Genomic DNA, 21,057 nt, shown 5'->3' with positions numbered 1-21,057 from the left:
ACCCTTTACAGGGGAACCAGTTGCACTGCCCTAAATCTGCCTCTGGCAAATGGGTCGGGCCTCAGCTCGCCCTTCCTCTGCCTGCCTTCTTAAATTCAGCCATTCTGGTGGGTGGCTCTGCATCTCTGCATCTCAGAGACTTCCTTTGTAGTCTCTGGGTTCATCCACACTTCTCTTTGGTCTAAGGTTTCCTCCATTTGCCCCATGACTACTGTGCATGGATCCGAGTGATGTGGGTTCTTTGTTTTTTGCCACATTGCTTTCCTCAAGGAAAACTGCTGTTTAGCGCTGAACCAGAAAAAAATGTCAATCCACAGAAAACCTGATTGACGTTAATTCCGATTCAGCACTACACCACGGTTTTTCCTGGGGGAAGCAGTGGGACAGAAAAACAACAGCACGCCACTTAGACCCATGCCTAGACATCATGGTAGAAATGGAGGACATCTCAGCCCCAAAAGAGTCCTCAGTGTGCCCCTTGTAGAATGCAGCAGGGAGGTATATGGGGATAAAAGTAGTTGTTTTGTCTGTTATTTGAGTGGAGTTCTGAGCACTGCCAATTTTTCTTCTCTGAAATGGATATTGATCTATTTTCTGATGCTCACAACAGTGGTTGGGATCTCCAGAAGTGGCCCCAAGCCCAAAAAAGGTTGAGCACCCCTGCATGGATTGGAAGCACAGCTTAACCTCAGAGTTGGATTGCTACAAAAAAGTTCCCTCGGCTTGATTTGAAGCCCTCCTGGATCTCAGAGGCAGACGTGTAGAATTAACTCCCAAACTTCTGTGTGTTTTCATTGTTCTCCTTTATCAAGAAGCAGGCTGCTACCATCAGAGATGGGGAATGGACAAATATGTCAATTAGGTTTCTGTCAGTTTTTCATTTTTCCAAATCTTGAATTCAATTCTTCACATTTAAGCAGAAATTTGCAAGCTGGTTTTTTTTTTAAAAAAAAAATACTCATAAATTCACCAGCATTTTAGTGTGACTTTCTCCTTTAAAAAAACAATTTTTGTATGCAGTTTTGACTAATATACACATTTTTGCAAGCGGGTTTCCCTAACATAATGTATTTGTGTGTGTTACTTTCACTAATTTATGAAGTTTTATAAACACTTTCCCCTAATACATGCATTTCTGTACACATCTTCTGGTTGTGCAGCTGTATCGCAAAATTCAGAGAGGTGCCAATTCAGATGGATAGCTGTATTTTGGTTCTTGTATTTATTGAAGAACTTGCAAATCAGGTAGTTTCTCATTAAAATGCAAACAAAACTGAATTTCTTCCCCTTTTCTGGGAGTGACCCATGGCTTACAGTAGTTGTGTTTGAAAATATGTAATGATCTAGATGGATCCTTGGAAAGCTCTGGCCCCCTAATGGACCCCACAAGCCTACAACCCTCACAGTTCTCTGGCAGTTTAAACTTCATGGCAAAAACATGTCCTTAATTACATCTTCTGCATCTACATCTACATACACAGGAACGCAGATATAGTGGGAGGCAGATCTCCAGAGAGATTTATTTTACAGCAACAGCAAAAGAGAGACACGTGAGCCAATCAGAGAGAACAGTCAGCCATATTATCCTAGCAAAAGATAGTTCACTAAAATAGCAATATAAAATGGAGAACAAAACTATTTTTAAAAAAACCCCACACAGATTTACCAATAAGTTACTTCATGTTTCCCCATAAAAACAAACATTCTCTGTAATAACAAAGGACAGAAAAACCTTTAGCATATATCAGTAGTACTGAAAGGGCAATTCACACATTGCTCTTTGACCCAGTAATATCATCGTGACAAGATGACAAGCCAGAGTTTATATTTATTCATCCCCTGAAGTAAATACAATCTTTTGCCACTTGCAGGAACATTTTCAAAATATACGTCCCACACGCGTTTGATGAGGTAAAAATACCACGGGCCAATACTACAGCATCAGAAAGTAACACATGAATCTTTCTTAATGGTCATCGGTATTCATTTGTTTGTGACGGTCATTGTCAGGCCAAACATGGTTTTATCCAAATGGCCTGAGGGAATAGTTTTCAAACGGTTCTTCGGGGAAGCTCTGGAATTGTCTGGAAGCTTCTCAAAGGAACCTAGTCAGAAGAATATAGTCACAGACAAGCCTCCCTGAAAGACAGTTTGCCCGCTGCCACCCATGTTTCCTGTGACACGCAGAGGTGGGAGATTGTGAGACGCATTTGAGAGCACATTTCTGAGTTTACGCTGGGCAATGGTGGGGCTCCACAGACTTGGCCAGTGCCTCTTATCATCTGTGCTCACCTAGAAAATACCCCAGAATCCTCTGCAACGTGCGAGGGTTTCAGAGCAGATATACCCGGCTTCATCAGCAGAGGAGTTGGTTTGGAAACGGTACAAGTACTTTGAAGAAGAACCCCCCACAAACACACACTGATTTAGAAAAATGGGTGTATTATTTACACAGGTTTTCCAAGGCACAAACTCTGGGGAACAGACCATGACTCTGGATAACTGTGATTATCAAGGATTGGGTGGTAATATTTCTACTGCAGCTTCTTACACAACACAGCTTGAGTGAAATGGCAGGTTGAAATAAAACCCAATATTTCTTTCACCTAAAATGAGAAGGTGCCGCTAGGTGATGAATGGCCACAATTTCAACTGGGCTCTGTCCTTACGCAAATGTGAATTTGTTTTGGGACACGGATTCATTCCATGGAGGGAAAATTAGGCCTTATGTTATATACGTCCCCGGCAGTTTTCACTGGTAGTAGTTGCTGAAGGCATGAAGAATATACAGCAGCGTGGTGATGAATGCAAAGAACTGAAAAAGAGAAAAAGGGAGGGAGAAGAGAGATGATTAGAGTATAACGCACATGGTTTTGCTCTCCCAGCTTCCCTGGGTCATTTTCTTCTGAGGAGAGGATATTGGAAGCTTTTGTTGCTTTTCTAATAGTTTATCTCTCTTATATAAAGTAGATGGAAAGGGAGTAGTCAGACAGGCAGTGCTGATCCAAAAGCATCACCTTTGACTCCCTGCGCTGGAAGAGGCTGGTGCAGCCTGACATGTGGGCTAGATTCACCTTATCTATTTAATTAATGAAATTTGGAACACACCACTTGATTGTCAAAACCTCTAGCCGGTTTACATAAAGCATAAAATACACACTAAGATTATCTGTGAAAGACAGGAGCCAAGGGCAAGATGACCTAAAAACGATTCAAAATATGAATAAAATCAGTAGTTTAAAAACGCACTTTATGAAAAAAGGAAGAAAATTACCTATTAAAAGGCACATCAGTTTTACGTATACGGGTCAGCTTACTTAAACAAAATGGATTTTAGCAAGTGCCTGAAATAATACAGCACCTGACTCATATCAGTGAGCAAGGAGTCCTAGAGTATAGGTGAAACCACAATGAAAGATCAGTTCCTCACTGGGGACAAACAGACATTGTGTGGCACTTGTAAAAGTGCCACATCCGCAGATCGAAATGATTAAGGCCTCGAGTCAAGGACTGAAGAGTGCCCTGGGGTGGCATCATGGCTTCGCCATAATCAAACACACAAGTCCCCCAGCTCTAAAGAATGTCTGCTTTATATACATTATTTACACAATGGGACCCACATGATTGGCTAATTCCAGGATTCTCCTGTAGGCCAATCAGGTTGCAGATTCACTTCCAACTGGAGCTGGATTGGGTGGCTCCTGTGGACCAAACAGACTGCTGCATTCTGGAGCCTATTGTTCTAGGACCAATCAGACTGCTGCATTTTGGATCCTATTTAACTCAGTACATAACACCAGGAATCCCTTCCCTTCTTATTTACAAACTGCATGCTCCCCAAATTGCCTGCAGTTCTCCAGCCCTTGTCTCATCGGTAGCAAATCAGACTCTGCTGCCACATAGTTTGGGTAAGATTTCCACATACACTTTGAAGGGCAAAGCAACTTGCAGCACTTCACCAACGCAAAACTTCAAGTTGTTTCTCTTTCTCTCACCACATTCAAATCTGCCTTCACCTCACCGCATAAGAACTTAGCTGCCTTATATTGAGTTAGACCATTGGTCCATTTAGGTTAGTATTGCCTCCACTGACTGGCAGCAGCTCCCCAGGGTTTCAAAATACCTGAAGTCTTTCCCAGTTCTCCTTGGAGATGCTGAGGATTGAGCCCAGGAGCTTTTGCATGCAAAACACACACTCATATCTTGGAGCTACGGCCCTTTCCTACCTCAAATCCAAACAGTTACGGATGTCACATCGCAGGAAAATGAAAGAGACACCCACAGTCAGCCCTGATTGCTCCAAAGCAAATGCTTAGATGCCAGCAGCAATGAAGGGCTGTGACTCAAGAGCCCCTTGTCATCATAATTTCATGGGAACAACTAAGTAGGTGCAGCTAACAAATGTTTACCCACCAAAGTGTGTCATGCACTACCTGATTAGAATTAGATTAGGAAATTTTGACAATGAACAAAAACAACCTATCGGATGAACATTGCATATTTATTAATTGAGCTAATCAGTGGGAAATGGATGTAATCTATTCTAATGTGATGAGGCATAAACAGCAAGGTACCAACAATTTGCCCTTTAAATCTTGAGTGGTATAAACTTCCCCCTGAATTCCTGTGTGTATCATCAAGACTCACTGAAATTTATTGTACTAAAACAGCGAGCCCTTCATACAAAGAAAATCAAAGAGTCTTTGGAGTATACAAACAGGCTGCATTTCCTCAATTTGCTAAACCACTGCTTAACATTACAGATGAGCCTGTGAGAGGCTTGGGCTAGCACATTTCTCCCTTCCCTCCTCTAGTGTAAAAGCACCAGGAGCTCCCGCTTCCATTTGTGACTAACAACAGAATAAACTGCGTTTAATCACAACAATGGTTTAGTAAAACTACCGCTTCATAAACCATGGTTTGAAGATGCCTTGCTTTAGCCAATCATAGTTAAGACTAACCATAGTTTCCCTGGCTTTGAATGTCATGATAACCTGTGGTTAGTCTACAATGGAAGCGGAAGCTTCTGAACCCTTCTTCATGGGTGTGCAAGAGGGAGGAGTGCACAAGTTCAAGACTTGCACGGGCTCATTCCCCTAGCACTAAACCATGGTTTAGCATTACATACGAATGTCATCACATTCTTCTGCCAAGTTTCAACTTAAAATTTACAGTTCTCCCCCACAAAAAGTGAATGAGGTCCTGCCCTACCAAACTCAGTTCTGTTCCCAGCCAGCCCTGACCTTCTTACAGCCAGTCCAAGGGTGGCAGTTTCTGTCAGCTTCCTGCTCCTTAGACTCAATGTTGCCCCTGGTAGAACTCAGCAGGGAGGAAGATGGAGACAAAACCAGAATTAGTTGGCTCTGCTTGTCTTTGACTGGTTCCATCTATTGTTTGGGCTCCCTACATTCTGCCCTACCAGCTCCAATGGACATCAGCCGCTGCTGGTTGAAAGAACTTGCAGGACAGGATGGGGAGTGACCTGGGAGGTTGTAGAGGACATACAGCAAAAATTGCACACACCGCTTCACTAAATCAGAAGTCCTTACACACGTGGAAAGGACACTTAGGACACTTAGGTTCCAAGTTACTGCTAATAAAAGGCATGGATAAAGTCCACCTGCCACCTGCCATATTCTTTATGTCATGATTCAGGATTATCCTGGCAGATAAATCGACTTCGTTCAGTGCAAAAGATCACAGGTTGCACACCAAAATATATTTGGACAAAGAAGCAACCGGTGAAGTGCCGAAATAAGGTAAAATATGGTGGTCATTATATTAACAAAATAGGAGATTAAAATCAAATGATTGACTGGGTATATAATCAACAGAAGCCCAATTGGACAGTGTTTATTGCTGGTTGGAAGATACGCCCTTTCAGTTGGCAAAATATTTTTCAGCCTGTCAATAAGCGTCGTGGTGATCCCACGAACTATTGCACCCATTTTACAGATGGGTTTCATCAAGGTGTGGGGAACCTTTGGCCCTCTGGATGTTACTAAGTTACAGGTTCCATCAGGCCCAGCAATGCATGGCCACTGGCCAGGGATGGTGGAAGTTGTCGTTCAGCAACATCTGAAGGTTCCCCACACCTGGGCTAAGAGATATTAATGCACAGCAAGAAGGCTGATCGCCGAAGAATTGATGCTTTTGAATTATGGTGCTGGAGGAGACTCTTGAGAGTCCCATGGACTGCAAGAAGATCAAACCTATCCTGAGGGCTCACTGGAAGGACAAATCGTGAAGCTGAGGCTCCAATACTTTGGCCACCTCATGCGAAGAGAAGACTCCCTGGAAAAGACCCTGATGTTGGGAAAGATGGAGGGCACAAGGAGAAGGGGACGACAGAGGACGAGATGGTTGGACAGTGTTCTCGAAGCTACCAGCGTGAGTTTGACCAAACTGCGGGAGGCAGTGGAAGACAGGAGTGCCTGGCGTGCTCTGGTCCATGGGGTCATGAAGAGTTGGACACGACTAAACAACAACAACATGGTGAGTCCGTAGCAGAAGCAGTGTAACTTGAACTTGAACTTGGCCTCTCCATCGACCCCACATTCACAAACATACCAAACCAAATTCAGCTGGTGGAGCACATAAGAGTTATCTCACCGTAGCAGCAGCATTGAGCTGATAGTAGAGGGGCGAAGACTCTGGGGGCACTTCTGTCTCCGAGCGGATGGTTGCATTGGCCTGAAGGACTGCAGCACTCATGTAGAGGATGCCAGTAGCTCCATGGTAAAGGCTATCCTAAAAAACAGAAGAAGAGCAACAGGTTCGTGACCAGATCAGGGTGATTTCCAGCATCTGGGCATGCACAGAAGCGATTTCTTAAGCTGCGCACATGCGAAGACGTGATTTCCGGCGTTGCGCTGCGCCGGTCTGACCCACAGAGGATCTCCGCGGGAGTGATTTGGCCCATGCCCAGTAAGCCTTGCCGACCCCTGGTTTAGGGCATGCCTGTGGGTTTGTGGTTGGAGATGGGAGACAGCACACCCGTCTCATTAAGGCGTTCATATTGATTTCTAATCGTAGTTTTACTGTTGCTCTCATTTCTTTACATTGTATTTCACTGCATTACTTATTTGCTAAATTGCAATGCCGTGAAATACTATCTGTAAGAAATCAAAGAAGAAATTTTTTTTAATGCAATTAAAAATCACACAGCATCTGGAACAGTGCATTACAACAGCTAAAAAAAAGCTGCAAAATAATAACAGTGGCACCTCAAGTTAAGAACTTAATTCGTTCTGGAGGTCCGTTCTTAACCTGAAACTGTTCTTAACCTGAGGTACCACTTTAGCTAATGGGGCCTCCCACTGTTGCCGCGCCACCGCCACGTAATTTCTGTTCTCATCCTGAAGCAAAGTTCTTAACCCAAGGTACTATTTCTGGGTTATTGGAGTCTGTAACCTGAAGCGTCTGTAACCTGAAGCATCTGTAACCCGAGGTACCACTGTAGCAAGTTCCAGAGGGTGGCAACACGAGAATAGGCTTCTCTGCAGTGGTTCCCCATCTGTGAAATGCTCTCCCCATGGAATTTCGCCTTCATTATACACCTTTAGGCACCAGGCAAAAACATTCCTTTTTAACCAGGCCTTTGGTTGATCTGATTTACATCCTTTGCCCTTTTAAAATGTGGGGTTTGGGGGAGGGCTATTGGGTTGTTGTTTTTATTTTTATTATGTATTTTGTGGTTTTATATCTTGATTTTATTCTGTGAACTGCCCTGAGACCCCCAGGTATAGGGCGGTGTATAAATTCAATTAATAAATAGCAATGTGTTTTCTAAATTTGCATCCTGTACATGGCATAAACTCTGTGTGTCCCACCTCTTACCAGGATTCTCCAGGAGGCGAAGTTTTTGTGGAAGCCAAACAGGTAGGACATTAGAAGCATCAGCGAGATGAGAAAGGAAGTGAGAGAGACATACATGACCCATCCCTGCAGCAAAGGGAAGTAGACATTGGTAGCTGCTACGAGGATCCAGACCCAGCAGCCAAAGATCTGCAAAGAAGGGGGAAAGAAGGCACAATTATAAGCTTTGCTGTACCCATTTAATGCCGCATCAGTCTGCTTCGGTTCTGTCTGTGTAGATTTGTTGGACTCCAACCCCCATCAGCCCAAGTGAACATGGCCCATCATTGGGGATTATGGGAGTTGTAGTTTAAAACTACAGTAAGTAATAAAGGTAAAGGGACCCCTGACCGTTAGGTCCAGTCGTGGCCGACTCTGGGGTTGCGGCGCTCATCTCATTTTATTGGCCAAGGGAGCCAGCATACAGCTTCCGGGTCATGTGGCCAACATGACTGAGCCACTTCTGGCAAACCAGAGCAGCGCGCGGAAACGCCGTTTACCTTCCCGCCAGAGTGCGGTACCTATTTATCTACTTGCAGTTTGACGTGGTTTCAAACTGCTAGGTTGGCAGGAGCAGGGACTGAGCAACGGGAGCTCACCCCGCTGCGGGGATTCGAACCGCCGACCTTCTGATCGGCAAGTCCTAGGCTCTGTGATTTAACCCACAGCGCCACCCGTATCCCTTCACAGTAAGTAATACTGGTGCATAAAATTATGCATAGTGCAGGGGAAGTGAGCATAGAGACATTTTCCTCATTCTCTCATAGGATTAGGACCCAGAGCCGTCCAAGGAACTTGAATGTTGAAAGATTCAGGGCAGACAAAAGTCAGTGCTTCTTCATACAGCCCTTAGTTAAATGGTGGAATTGGTTCCTACAACATGAAGTGGTGGCCACCAACTTGGATGGCTTTGAAGGAGAATTAGACAAATCTGTGGTTGATAAAGCTATCAATGGCTTCTAGCCACAGTGAGTATTGTTACAAAAGTTGGGCTGCCTCCCCTCTCTCTCTGCCAAGCAATGGGTTTCCAGGCACTCACTGAGGGTCTGTGTTCCTTTGGAGAATTGAGACCTGGCAAAGACTGTTGTAGCTTTAAGAAATATGGCTTATTCACCTATGTACACCATCAGTCTGCATGAGGGGAGTCCAGATCTTACAGCATGGTCCTCTGTGGCTTGTCCCCCACAGCAGCGCAGCCCTGGAATCTAAGGCATTTCTCCCAGCCAGCCTTCAGCCAGCCTGTCCAAGATGGATCCCATTCTTTCTTCCTCCCCTCATTCTCCCCAGCAACCCTTGCTCAGGACTCTCTTTCCATCCCTCACACCCAATTACCCAGGCAACCTTCCAACCCCCCAATCTTTGTTCAGGCCTCAGGGCAAGGGGGAGAGCATTTCTCTCGCATTGCCAATAGCCCTCAATGGCCCTGTATTGCTTCTTAATGGCCCAGGCTTGGCCAGGTTGTTTTTGCATAGGCTAGCCCAGGAATTCCTCTGCTGCTTGTATTTCTCCCTTCACATCCCAAATCAACACAATCCTACCATTTATTAATTTCTAGGGTTTAGGGGGTCCCCCCTCCAAATCTATAAGTTTTTCTAGCTCTGGTGGTTTGTGCCTCTGGTGCCTCTGAAAACCAGTTGCTAGAAATGGCAAGCACAGCTCACTCTTCTGGGCTTTTCATGAGCATCTGCTTGGTCACTGTAAGACTAGGATACAGGTGGTATTTAACACCCACCAGACTGACAAAAATGTCTAAATAAGAAAAAGGTTTATGTTGGAAGTGTAAGGAAAATGAGGGATCATTTTTCCACATGTGGTGGTCCTACAAAGTAATTAAGAAATATTGGGAAATGATATATAATGAATTAAAAAAATTTAAAAAAATAAACTTTCCCCAAAGCACCTGAGATTTTCCTCTTGGGGATGGTAATAACAGAGGTCCCCAAAAAACAAAAGTGTTTATTACTATACGCCATGGCCGCAGCTAGAACCCAATATTGGCACAAAGGTGGATAAGAAGTATGGTAAAATGTAAAATGTTCAAATATGCTGAACCGGCTGGTCTGACGAACAGGATAAGAGAAAACGAAGATAAGGAATTCAAGGAGGAATGGATAATGTTTATTGAATATTTTAAGAACCAGTATAAACAAATACGCAGGCTAGCAAGTCTCGAGTAAATCCAGCAGAGCTGAACTAGATAAGAGTTTTTAATAGATAACAAATTGGATGATTAAAAAGATGTGGATTACGCAGAGTAGTAGAAAAGCAGGAAAAGGGTAGAAGGGAAGTCATATGGTATATGCATACATGCTGCATTTGGTATGAAGTTTTAAGTGGGATGAGGGGGAGGGGAGAGGGATTAAGCAAGCTCTCTGTTCCTGTTTTTGAAAATGAAAATGAAAAAAATAAATGAAAAAAAGATACTAGGATACTGAACCAAGTAGACTTTTGCTCTGATCCAGCCAGGTTCTTTTAATGTCGTCCAGCAACATCTGTCGGACACCCATATTCTAAAGCATTTTGACATCCAAATATAGATTGAATAGAGTGCAGGAAGTGAGACTGGAGTGCACACCTAGCAGTTGCGCAACCCTCTCTCATTCTTCATAAGGTCAACAGCAGGTTAGTTTCTGCTTGATCACTTTATAAGCAACCTTGAAATATTAGATTTTACCCATCTGTCAAACAGTAGCAAACAGGGGGAATGATTACAAAATGAAATAAAAAAGAGCTTTGTGAGAAAAATTCCTCAACATCACTGTATGCTTTGATTCAAAAGCTCATTACATGTGCTTTACACCAGAGATAGGCAACCTAAGGCTCCTGGGCCACAAGCAGCCCACGGGGGTCATCTAACCGGCCCACGAGAGGCTCCCAAACCGAGCCACCCGCTTGGCGAGTCCCTGTGCGCTGCGCTAAACTGGCGCAGCGTGGTGCAGGGACTCGCTTCCACGGCGCCAGAAATCGCGTCTGCACAGACGCCGGAAATCGTGGGCACACACGCAATCCAGCCCACAGAAGGATCTCTGCTGGAGTGAACCAGCCCAGGCGAGGTAAACCTTGCCAACCCCTGCTTTACACATTACCTCTACAGTTATAAAGTAAAAAATCCATTTCACAGTGTACAGGACAGAGCTGTCCACTCTGAATTAGCATTTTGAATTTAGCAGTGCAGCCCACCAGCCGAGTATTGTGTGCAAAAATGCATGTACTAGGGTCATGAAATGCACACATCCCCGAAAAGGCATTATATTAGGGGGAAATTGCTTTGCAAAAATGTGTTTTGGGCAAAACCGCATCCAAAAATGTGCAGATTGGGAGAATTTTTGCACCAAATTGCTGATGAATCTTCACAAGGACTTTTTTAAAAAATCGCAAGCTGATATGGAGAACTGAGGACTGAGAAGAAGAAGAAGAAGAAGAAGAAGAAGAAGAAGAAGAAGAAGAAGAAGAAGAAGAAGAAGAAGAAGAAGGAAAGAAAGAAAGAAAGAAAGAAAGAAAGAAAGAAAGAAAGAAAGAAAGAAAGAAAAACTGAGAGGAACCAAAATGGACTGATTTGCCCAGTTTCGGTTGGAAGGGAAGAGAAAGATCTTCCAGTGGTTAAAAGTATTGTGCAAACTCTCTGGGTTGCAACTGGGCTGAAGAGTCCTTCATATCTGAGACAAGGTGTGGTGCATCCACCCAAAGATACAGATCAGAGCTGCCTGGATATATCCTTAGCTATTGCTTTTCAGGCAATTTTGCCAAGAGCAGAGCCTTGCACAGTTAAGCACTGCCAGGAGCGAGCCAGCAGTAAATCACACTGTGCAAGTTGGAGTTAACTCTTGATTAGCAAAAATATGATCTGTACAGACCTAATGAGCACAGCAACTTATATCCGGCAAGTCTTGCCTCCATGAAGCAGTTGCTGAGACTGAATGTCCCCGCCTCCCCAGAGCTGCCTAAATCCCTTCCTCTCCAAGGTTTTCCCTCAAAGCAATTGGAGACTGCGCCTGCATGAATCTAACCTCTCCTCCATCCTTTTCATGCCTCCTCTGGTTCTGGGAGACCAAGGGGGACAGGAGCTTGGCACAGCAGGAGTGGGACACCCATACCATCCAGACTCATCTCCGCCTCTTGGCCTCCCTCCTCTCCTGCTTCAGTTTCTGCCTCTGATTCTGGACTGCTCTCTGCCACAGCCTCTTCCTGCTCACTCAACCCTGTTACCTCCTCAGCTTCTGACACCTCCTCCTTCCAGTTTTTCCCCTCTTCCCACTCATCATTGTCCCACCACCACTCCCTGGATTTGAGCCTTCTTTCCTTGGGGGTTCCCAAGCTAGTTCCTCCCACCATTCCTCTGCAATCCAGACAGTCCATGAACATTTCTTAGCAGATATCATTAATCTGAACCTACTGTCAACTCACAAAGGACAAGTGTGCCTTCCCCACAAAACTGCCTTCCCCACAAAACCAGTCGTCCATCTCTGTGCTGTGTGACTGCCTCACAACTACAAGCTCCCAGCAGTGGTGTTCTCTTCTCTCAGGCCTTGTTACTAAGGCAACACCTGCCCTCAAACTCTGTGAACCTGATTCTTTTCACCATGTCTTCACCCTGGGCTCCACACCCAGCCTCCCTTTCTGCCTCTCTCAGCTCTTTTCAAGGTCTCCACCCAGGAGTCATTGAACCTGATTCTTGGGAGTACATTGCAGCTATTTCTGCTGATGGACAAACAGAGGCTTGCAAACAAGTCATCGTGAAAACAACAACCACACATCTTTATTCTAAAGCAACATAGCGTCGTGCAGCACCTTAAAGACTAGCCAATGTGTTTGCTTGTAATTTATTAACTGGGAACTGTAGCTCTGTGAAGGGTAAACTACAGTTCTTGAGATTCTTTGGGGGAGGGGTGTGTTTTAAATGTATGGGGATCCACTGAAAATAATGGACATAGGTAACTTGGGTCTATTAATTTTAATGGGTCCATTCTTAGCAAAAAAAATTATTGACTACAACCCACGTTGTACATGTGACCTTGGTCATTTTTGCCACACACAAAAAGAACATGGCTTTTACCCTGAAAACTTTCGTTCTTGGCTATTTTAGCAACTTAATAAACACCCAGAAGTAGTCATTGAAAGAAGTATTAGTACATTAGGGCAGGCATAGGCAAAGTAGGCCCTCCAGATGTTTTGGGACTACAACTCCCAACATCCCTGACCACTGGTCCTGTTAGCTAGGGATGATGGGAGTTGTAGTCCCAAAACATCTGGAGGGCCGAGTTTGGGGATGCCTGCATTAGGGGAATTCTCCATGCAAATTGGCACAATTATGGTTTTGAGTTAAGACGTTTTATTTATTTTGCTTTGTGAATAAAGCTACTGTTTACTTCTCTGTAGGTGAAGAAACATATAACATTTATAGAGCATTGGAGCTGCTCTGAAATGGGGCCTCCCTCTGGCCAGTTTAAAGCTGCAGTCCTAGGCATGTTTGCTTGGGCGTTAAGTCCCACTGAACACAACGCAACCAACTTCTGAGTGGACATGCATAGGGTTGCACTCTTGTTGTACCTATTCCTCTCCAGAATTGACTTTGCAAGGGTGTTCTGTGTGATCTGTAGATCTGCAGCAGAAGACCTGTACGGCACTGATGAACTATGTCCCTATAATGTCACCAACAAGCCATTCCACTTTCCACTAATGCTTGGCACTTCAAAAAGTTTCATTAGACAAATAAAGAAATAATACAATGGACAGATGGATAAATTCTTTAACATTTAGCCTTCTTTTGCAGTGGTACCTCGGGTTAAGAACTTAATTCGTTCCGGAGGTCCGTTCTTAACCTGAAACTGTTCTTAACCTGAGGTACCACTTTAGCTAATGGGACCTCCCACTGCTGCCGCGCCACCGGAGCATGATTTCTGTTCTCATCCTGAAGCAAAGTTCTTAACCCGAGGTACTATTTCTGGGTTAGCGGAGTCTGTAACCTGAAGCGTCTGTAACCCGAGGTACCACTGTATTAAAAATTCATTTTTAAAATAATAATAATGGTGGGCAGCCTTCCTGAAGCATGTGGAAGGGGCTAGACTGACCACCAAGCCAGGACCAAGATCTGTCTCATCTCTGTTTGAAAGCCAGGAGGAAGGTGGCTTCACCTCATGGCTCAAGGATGTGCTGTAAGCGCTCTCTCTCTCTCTCTCTCTCTCTCTCTCTCATGTCACATCTTTCTGCACCCATCCTAGATTCGCTTCAGAAGATTGATTGCTTTTCTCCTTCCCCACGTTCCTTACACTGGAACAAAGCTACCTGCAGCCAGCCAGCCACTCTCGTATAAGATGAGAACTGCTGATAAAAGGAGCAGGATGCAAACCCGGTATTCTACTCATCTGTCCGAATGGCTTAACGGCATAGACCCTGACCATGTTGTGCCATGCTTAATGCCAAATAGCAAAGATTCCATTCACTATTTGGGTTTGGACATCTTACACTGTAAATGAAGTGAGTGGGAACATCTGCAAGCATAGGAGCTAAGTGTGTGCTTCACAACATGTACAGAAACTCCGGACCGGGGTAGGGTGTTTATACACAGGATAGATCAGGCATTTTATACCCACAGTTCCATAGGGAATGGGCTATGATTCTGTGAGTTCAATCTCTGACATTTCTAGAATGGGACGAAAAAGATCCCTGCCCAAAACTTTGGAGAGCTACTGTAAATCAACATAAACAGTATACTGAGCAAAATGGACCAACAACCTTAGTAGATTCCAGTGTTCTGACTGGGTTGGCAACAACTACCAAAATAGATCATGGTGCTGCAAATCCATAGATACGATCCTCTGCAGTTTTAAAAAACTAATAACAGCCATGTGGTGGTCTTGGGGAGTTGGACTGGGACCACGGCAATGGAGAAGGACAATTTAATCCCCCATAAGAAAATAAAGAAGAAGATGCTATTTACTGTGTGGGGCAAAATGTACAGGTAAAATATGTACACCTGTGAAACCTAATTCAAGAGACAGATATTGGCACAGAGAGAAAATTAAAAAACCCACAAAAAACCACCTGTGTTTATATATAGGACATACTTCATATGATTTGTGCAAACATTTCATTATGAACAGGCAATGAGTTTTCTGGATCATTAATTCTTCAAGAAGAACCTAGCCTCACAATTCTCCTAGGATGTCAGTTCCTGCATACTTACGCTAGAAATATGCACATATTTCACAAAGGTGTTCCCAGAGACCTACCCTGAGCCAGAGCTACCATTTCAGTGACAACAAGGGGTGGGGCTGGGGGGAATCTGGCACTGAGCTTTTCATATCCACTAGCAGGCATCTCTTAGCTTCTGCTTACTCAGACCTACACTCCCCACTGAGGGCTGATGAGGAAGGATCGCTTTCAAGAGAGGCACAGACCCACCCTTGTTGAGAAGCAACCAGGCAGGTTCTCAAGGGTGGGTCGCGCGGAGGTGAAATCAGGCCTTCCGTTTCAAAATACAGTGGTACCTCAGGTTACATACGCTTCAGGTTACATACGCTTCAGGTTACAGACTCCGCTAACCCAGAAATATTACCTCAGGTTAAGAACTTTGCTTCAGGATAAGAACAGAAATTGGGCAGCGGCAACACAGCGGCAGCAGGAGGCCCCATTAGCTAAAGTGGTGCTTCAGGTTAAGAACAGTTTCAGGTTAAGAACAGACCTCCGGAACGAATTAAGTACTTAACCCGAGGTACCACTGTACTGCTCAGGACGGTCCCCGAAACCTCCCAAGCACATTTTAGTGGGGGAGGATCAACAGGCTACAGAGGAAAGGGGGAATTGGTGGACTTTGCCTGCATCCTGCAGGTAGCATTCCACTCAAAGGATGTTCCCACTGGCAGAATCCTAATTATTATCTAAACCCATGGGATTAAAGTCAGAAGCTCTCTCTGTGGCATGGTTGTGTACAATTTTTTAAAGCATCTTTACCTAGAACGTTATTTTGTTTACAGAATTTAGGATCTTTCTTTGAGAAAAGTCCTGTAAGCCCACTGTGGTCTGCAGGAAATGAAAAATGCACAGAGAGATACACTTTTGTAACTAAAGGCATAAGCTAGCGCAGATCCTCCTTGCACAAGGCTCACTTATGTTTACAAGAAGCTGCACAAGAGGAATGCTTTTCAGTGGGACTCGGTTGGACTTAACTTTCTCAGTTGCACCCACCACATTTTGTTATGGTTCATAAGAACATAACAGAGAGGCCAAAGGCCCATCTAATCCAACCTATTTCCTTAAAAAGGCAAAGAGATGCCTCTGAGAAGCTCACAAGCAAGGCATGAAAGCCCCCAAAGGCTGCCGAACACTCTCCCTGCACCTCTGAACTCTCTCCCCAGGTGAGTGCAAAGGTGGGTGGGGTTGCCAACATTTGTTTCCCTCGACGCTTGTCCCCTGTTTATTTTTTTAGGCCAAGCATGTAAGGCTGAATTTGTGCAAGTTAAATATGTGTGCATTGCAAGTCAACTGCACCACAGATGTTCCTGAGGTGGTTATAGTTTGTTTGTTTGTTTGTTTGTTTGTTTGTTTGTTTGTTTGTTTGTTTGTTTGTTTTGTCCTGCTTTTATTGCACTCTATTGCAAGAGAGGCCCGCCAGATCCACTAGCACTGGGGAAGCACTGCAGAACATCTAATAAAGCAAAATGATGTGTGGACAAGTCCCATATAAACCCATCACTAATGCATGACCATTTCATTACCAGTTGCACTGGCTCCCAATGGAGTATCGGGTCAGGTTTAAGGTGCTGGTTTTGACCTTTAAAGCCCTTTGTGGCTTAGGGCCCTCGTATTTACGGGACTGCCTCTCCTGGTATGCACCGCAGGGGACCTTAAGGTGCATGAATTATCATAGTTTAGAGGTCCCAGGCCCTAAGGAAGTCAGATTATCCTCCACCAGGGCCAGGGCCTTCTCAGTGATGGCTCCAACCTGGTGGAATGTTCTGTCCCATGAGACCAGGGCCCTGCAGGATTTAACTTCCTTCCTCAGGGCCTGTAAGACAGAGCTATTCTGCCTGGCTTTCAATTTGAACTTAGCCTGATCTTTTATTCCCCTTCCTTCCTTCCCTTCCTCTCCCCTTTTTATGAAGATTACCCTCTCTGGGATCCCACAGCTAATTCTCCCCCGGTCTCCTCGCTGGCCCAAATAGGACTAATTTAGCCAGCTAGCCCTGGTTATCATCTAATGGATTTTCCCCCAAATTGATTTTTGAATGCTGAATTTATTGTTATTCACATTTTATACTGTATTTTATGCTGTTTTTTGTTTCATCAATTAAGTGTTTTAAATTTGTTGTTAGCCACTCTGAGCCCGGTTTTCTGAACCAGGAAGGGTGGGGTATAAATAAAAAATTATGTATATATTTATTATATCAATAGCATGTTGCAGTAGGTAAAGTAGACCCCTGCAACAAAACCGCTGTCTGAAGGGCCCCACAGCAGGTCAGCTTTCAGTGTTCCTCATCTGATAGACCTTTGCCATTTGGATCCATTAGTCTGCACAATCTTCCAAACAAAGAAGCCAAAACTTTTTGTGGTTCGCAGAATTTTCCTGACCTGATATGAACACTGACCATTTCGCAGAGTATAAAAAGGTTTGTGGAGGAAAACAAAGCTCCAAGGCTTTGCCACTTTCCCCCATGCCTGTTAGCATATGGTTACCAGATTTTTTTCAATGAATCCGGGGACACTTTTTTCCTTTTTCTTTTTTTGAAGCTGAGTAGCAACAGGGAGTCAGTAGTGGGGATGGTGAGGCAAAAGACCCTGGGCCCAAGTATACATGCATATTGTATAAAGGTGCAAAGCCCTTCTTTCACACCCTGTGAAACATAAATGCACAGAGGTTTTTAAAAAACTGGGCAACGGCAGCCCGCCTGCGACTCCCAAGCCTCCCCGATCAGTCAAAACAAAGAGGGAAGGGGGCAGGAGATTGCACAAGACACATCCTATGCGCACAAGACACATCAGCAGGTGCCATGGCAGCGGGCAGCTCCTGAAGCCAGCCAGAGCCAACTGCACTACCAGGCTGCTGAGGCTGCCGCTGCCACGTTTCCCGGGGACAGATTTGCAAATTTGGGGACGTTCCAGGGATGGAATTTGTCCGGGGACAGATTTACAAATCCAGGGACGTCTGGTAACCCTATGTTAGCAGCCGCTGTTCCTCTGATCTGCCCCCACCTCAATGTCATCCTTTTAACTGAAAAGGCATTGCTTGCCACACTCCTTAATGGGCATTCCAAAACCATTAGGTAAGTAAGGTGTGTCAGTCATATCACAGGAGCGCTGGCTTTCCATTTCACAGCGCAGAGATTTCTTCTTGCGAAGTCTTTGTCATCAGTACCATTGGGGCATTTATTGTAATTAGCTGGATTTGTGACGAAGGCAACCTTCACTCAAGAGGTCCTTCACTTATCAGAGGCAAAGTCCGACAGCATTAAAGTCCACACGTCATAAAGCTCACGGGGAACGCAAATGGGCTACAGCTCTTGAGTTGCTCTGCCACGTTTTCCGTATCATGGGCTAATACCCAAAGTATGCAGACTTGAAAGGAAACTCTTGGAATCAATAGATTAACCTCCAGATAAATGTGCATAAGAATATGTTCAGGATGGTTTGTGCAGCTGATTTTGGACCTCTCTGCTTTGTATGTCACCTAGCAGAACTCTGCCCCCAAAGTTCCAGTCACTTAAATCTGCCTGCTCCTCTCACCTGTATAAATCAACAGCTTCATTACCATGCGACCCCAAAATTCTGGATCCCCCGCAACCTGATGCCAAAGTTTAGCACTAGTTTTGTGCCATTTGTGCCACGAACCCCCGCATTTCGTGCCAGACTTCAAACCGAGTAATTGACACAGGGTCACAATTTTAATGCCAAAAAACCCAACCTTTTCCAATGGATTCCAGACAGGTGCCAATGTTTTGTGCTAGTTTTGTGCCATTTGGTGCTGCAAACCCCATGTTTTCTGCCACCCCCTCCCAAACTGAGTAATTGACACTCAAACCAAGGCCCCAGGTAAATGGCCAAAACCCCAACCTTGTCCAATTAACTGCAAACCACATTAGTTAAGCTTAAATAAACGCTGGTGTCTAACTTGTGAACACTCCTGGTTCAGTCCCTTGGTACCATATGCAGCTCAGCCAAGCCTAAAATGTATCTAATCGTTAGGTCAGAGAGAACCTTTCATGAGCAGAGCATGTCCTCACAGCAATCAGCCTCAAGGAGATGACTAGGGACTAGAGCAGATTGGTTCGCTCCTGAGTCCCTGAGAGTCAAACTGAGCATCAAACAGCATTGTGGATGGCTGCTCAGTTAGCTTTGCTTTCTGAGGTTGATTGCTTCTTTTAAGAGTCTAGCATGGTCAGTTGGTGTTTCATCAACATGGTCAATCAACTGGGAATCTCTTTGCATTTTTGGAACAAGATAACTATGGAGAGTCAAAAGCGATGCCCTCCAACCCCTGGCTTTGCCACGTAAAGGGGCCATGTTGTAGGGGATAACAAATGCCTCTTCCCAGGGCCCACCAGAGCTGCTGCCAGGCAGAGAATGCAGTACTGAGTTCGAAGGACTGATGGTCTGAGTTAAAGCTGTCTCACACTTTCAAAACACCATTGTTCTCTTCTCCTGCTCAAAATGACCCAGTCCTGTTGCCCTCTGCCTCACACAGGCAAGTGAGCAATACTACCAAACTAATCCTGGTTCCATTTTCTGTACTGATGTACCTCTTGAACTTCTTTCTGACAAAGAGGACAAGAGACATACAGGCAAGGTGCTACGTTCGCAGTTGGTGGGAGATCACTGATCTAAACTGGCTCTCTCCAGCCTGACTTCTTCCACTGCACCTGACCGGCATACTTTCCAGGGAGTTGTGAGTTTCCTGCATCCTCCCTTAGGGGTCCCATCTGTTGAGTGCCTATCCTTTTCAAAAGCCCCAATTCTTGGGATCTTTGCCATCCAGGTTTTATCCCAACAGATTGCAACATCAATATCCTTGGAATAATCGGAATAGGTGCTCCAAAAATATTTTAAAATAATTTCAGGGCCCATTGAAAGCAACAGTGATGCAGATGGATAGCAATCAGACTGGAACGCTGGTGCAAATTCAGATGCACAGCAGCTTTAAGCTTGCATTCTCTGATCCAGTAAGTGAAATGTGTGGAGACCTTTTGATGTGCATTGGATTTCCTTTTGTGGATTATCTATGTGCACGTGTGTGTGTGTGTGTGTGTGTGTGTGTATCAATCTGCATATTTCATGCCCATGCCAGAAGCCAAAACTCCCGGCCATGCATAAATGCTACAAGGAGCATACATGAACTGCATTATACTATATGGAATCAAATAACTATAATTAAAGGAAGTCGTTTGACTTACCAGCTCTGGCAGAATCAAGGCATACGGTATGGTCCTGAAAACATCTACTCCAGAAGGAATATTTTCAGGCGCTGTGCCGACGGGAGCTGGTCCTGAAGATTTGGTATCCATTTCTGTACAGGCTGAATAGCTGTAGTTAGTACAGCTCCGCTACTCTCAGTTATCTCTGAGACGCTGTTTGCAAGCAAAGCTTAAAATAGTATCCACAGACACACCCAACTGGACGTCAAAGGTGAAGCCTGTTCCAGCTTGGCAGGTAGCTCCACTCATCACTGCAGAAGAATCATCAACTATTCTAAAGTTAATAAAGCCGATCAGGAAGGGCTTGGCAACCATATGCCCTGCTGGAAAAGAGAGAGAGAAAGCGGCAACACATAAACACACCTGTTTCTGTTGCAAGGCTCAATGGCTTTTGTATTCCAGGGCTTCCCAATAAGGCCATCATACCTGGCTAGGGCTCCCTTGCAAGCTCACTCAGCTTCTAGGCATTGCGATAGGGAAGAGAAATCTTTTTTGCTGTTTATTCCGAAAGACTGCAAACTTTAGAAAACTCTTTTTTTAAAAAAAGTGAAACAATAAAACAAACTCATTAACAGTATTTTAAAGTTAAGAGTGCTGGAATCTGAATTTTGCACCATTGGAGGCTGGTTTAAAGAAAGAAAAACTTGGCCAACAGAAAGGATCAGCTGGAAAGTGAGGAAGGCAGATCCCTTTGGCCTGCAAAGGTGCTAAACAAGAACTTATCTGCAGATCAGCACTCATGTAGCAGCCCCTCAAAGGCATAAACATCTGAATCAGTGCCCCCTAGGGGGTGTGG

The 21,057-nt window shown here is 44.6% G+C and overlaps 1 protein-coding gene across 1 annotated transcript; it reads right to left on the bottom strand.

Moving 5' to 3' along the window:
* Positions 1–1,492: 1,492 nt before the first annotated feature.
* Positions 1,493–20,514, bottom strand: MALL (mal, T cell differentiation protein like). The gene is made up of 4 exons (XM_081188882.1): positions 20,241–20,514; positions 7,840–8,007; positions 6,613–6,750; positions 1,493–2,815 (listed from the first exon to the last, which is right to left on the bottom strand). The coding sequence occupies exons 1-4, from the start codon at positions 20,349–20,351 to the stop codon at positions 2,753–2,755; spliced, it is 480 nt and encodes a 159-aa protein (XP_081045008.1). The 5' UTR covers positions 20,352–20,514; the 3' UTR covers positions 1,493–2,752.
* Positions 20,515–21,057: the final 543 nt, after the last annotated feature.

The sequence above is a fragment of the Podarcis bocagei genome, assembly GCF_964188305.1.
Source record: "Podarcis bocagei genome assembly, chromosome: 3".
Lineage (NCBI taxonomy): Eukaryota > Metazoa > Chordata > Lepidosauria > Squamata > Lacertidae > Podarcis > Podarcis bocagei.
This window is presented reverse-complemented; position numbering and strand designations above follow the sequence as displayed.